General features: G+C 38.2%; 1 protein-coding gene across 1 annotated transcript; it reads left to right on the top strand.

The window, feature by feature from the left end:
* The first annotated feature begins 836 nt into the window (after nucleotides 1–836).
* LOC102840962 (olfactory receptor 7A5-like) lies at nucleotides 837–1757 on the top strand. The gene has a single exon (XM_006877842.1). It carries the CDS (start codon nucleotides 837–839, stop codon nucleotides 1755–1757), a length of 921 nt encoding a protein of 306 aa, XP_006877904.1.
* Nucleotides 1758–1991: the final 234 nt, after the last annotated feature.

Here is a 1991-nt window from a genome sequence, read left to right on the forward strand (position 1 = left end):
TAAAATGGAGGGTCCAAGAAAAAGAGGAAGACACCCAATGAGATTAGTTGTAACAGTGGTGACAGCTGTGGCCTCAGGCATAACAATGATTGTGAGGTTTACCCAGGACTGGACAGTGTTTCTTTCTGTTGTGCCTAAGGTCACTATGAATAGGTATCAGCTCTGTGACACCTAACAACAACAATGATGAGTCAGAATCAACTCAATGGCACTTAATAACAAAAAGAAATGTTTCATTCACAAAATATTTGGGATTTTAGGTAAAGAAGGTTAGTCAGTTTCAATATCAAGAAGACTGAGCATTTGGTATTCCATGAAATTCTCAGTTAATACAGTTAATGGGCACTAGACCTAAAGGAGCTCTGGTAGCATAGTGGTTACGAATTGGGCTGTGAACCTTAAGGCCAGCAGTTCAAAACTACCAGCAGCTCCGCAGAAGAAAGATGAGGCATTCTGTTCCTGTAAGAATTTACAGCCTCGGAAACCCTGTACAGGGTTGCTATGGGTCAGAATGACTCAACGGCACTTAACGACAACAACAACAACAACAACATACCTAAAATATCATATAGGAATTAGTTAATTAAACTTGCTTAAATTATAAAGAGCCCTTTTTTGGTGATGTAGGATACGTACTGGGATGCTAACTGCAAGGTTTACAGTTCAAACCCAATAGTCTCTCTTTCAAACCTCATACAAATTCATTATGAGTCAGAACTGAATCAATGACACAAAACAACAAAGTATAAGCAAACCACTTTTGTCAAATTTTTATTCTTTGATTATGACTATATTTACATTGCTCTTTTGTCTTTTCCACTAGTTTCATCAGCTACATGGTGCCAGAAAACCAAACACGTATTTCAGAATTTATTCTCTTGGGGATTTCAGAAGAGGCAGATCTACAGCCCCTCCTCTTTGGACTGTTCCTGTCAATATACCTAGTCACCTTCACGGGGAATTTACTCATCATCCTGGCCATCATCACAGACTCCCACCTCCACACCCCCATGTACTTCTTCCTCTCCAACCTCTCTTTTTCAGACATTTGTCTAACTTCCACCACTGTCCCAAAGATGCTGCTGAACATTCAGATGCAGAACAAAGTTATTACCTATGAAGAATGCATCATTCAGATGTATTTTTTCATGCTGTTTTTAGGATTAGATCATTTCCTCTTGATAGTGATGGCCTATGACCGGTTTGTGGCTATCTGTCACCCACTGCACTACATGATCATCATGAACCCCAAGTTCTGTGGTCTCCTGATTATGGCACCCTGGTTACTGAGTGCTCTGGAGTCTCTATTACATAGTTTAATGGTTTTACGACTGTCTTTTTGTACAGAATTGGAAATCTCCCACTTTTTCTGTGAAATTAATCAAGTAGTTCAACTTGCTTGTTCTGATACATTCTTCAATAACCTAGTCATGTATTTTGCAACTGGACTTGTGGGTGTTATTCCACTTACTGGGATCCTTTACTCTTACAGTAAGATTGTGTCCTCTATATTAAGAATTTCATCAGCTAAGGGCAAATATAAAGCTTTTTCCACTTGTGGGTCTCATCTCTCCGTCATTTCCTTGTTCTATGGGACAGGTTTTGGAGTTTATCTCAGTTTATCTGCTACCCAAAACTCCAGAGCCATTGCAATAGCCTCAGTGATGTACACTGTGGTCACACCCATGCTGAACCCCTTTATCTACAGTTTTAGAAATAAGGACATAAAGCAGGGCCTAAGAAAACTTTTCAGCTGAGAAATATTCTTTGCATTACAGAATGATTTTTTCTTAAGACTGCAAAGTTACTCCTGAGCAAAAGAGTTCAAAATCATGATGACTTAAATCCTACTTTTATCAGCTCACAAGTTTGCATTATTTCCAGAATCAAATTTCCTTTGTTTTTGTATAGTATAAGCAATTTCTTCTTATCTATTTCTTTCAAAATTAATTCTGTAAACCAAAATTTTCACTACACCAGATAAGTTATTC

The sequence above is a fragment of the Chrysochloris asiatica genome, unplaced genomic scaffold (genome assembly GCF_000296735.1).
Source record: "Chrysochloris asiatica unplaced genomic scaffold, ChrAsi1.0 scaffold00632, whole genome shotgun sequence".
In the NCBI taxonomy this organism is placed as follows: Eukaryota; Metazoa; Chordata; class Mammalia; order Afrosoricida; family Chrysochloridae; genus Chrysochloris; species Chrysochloris asiatica.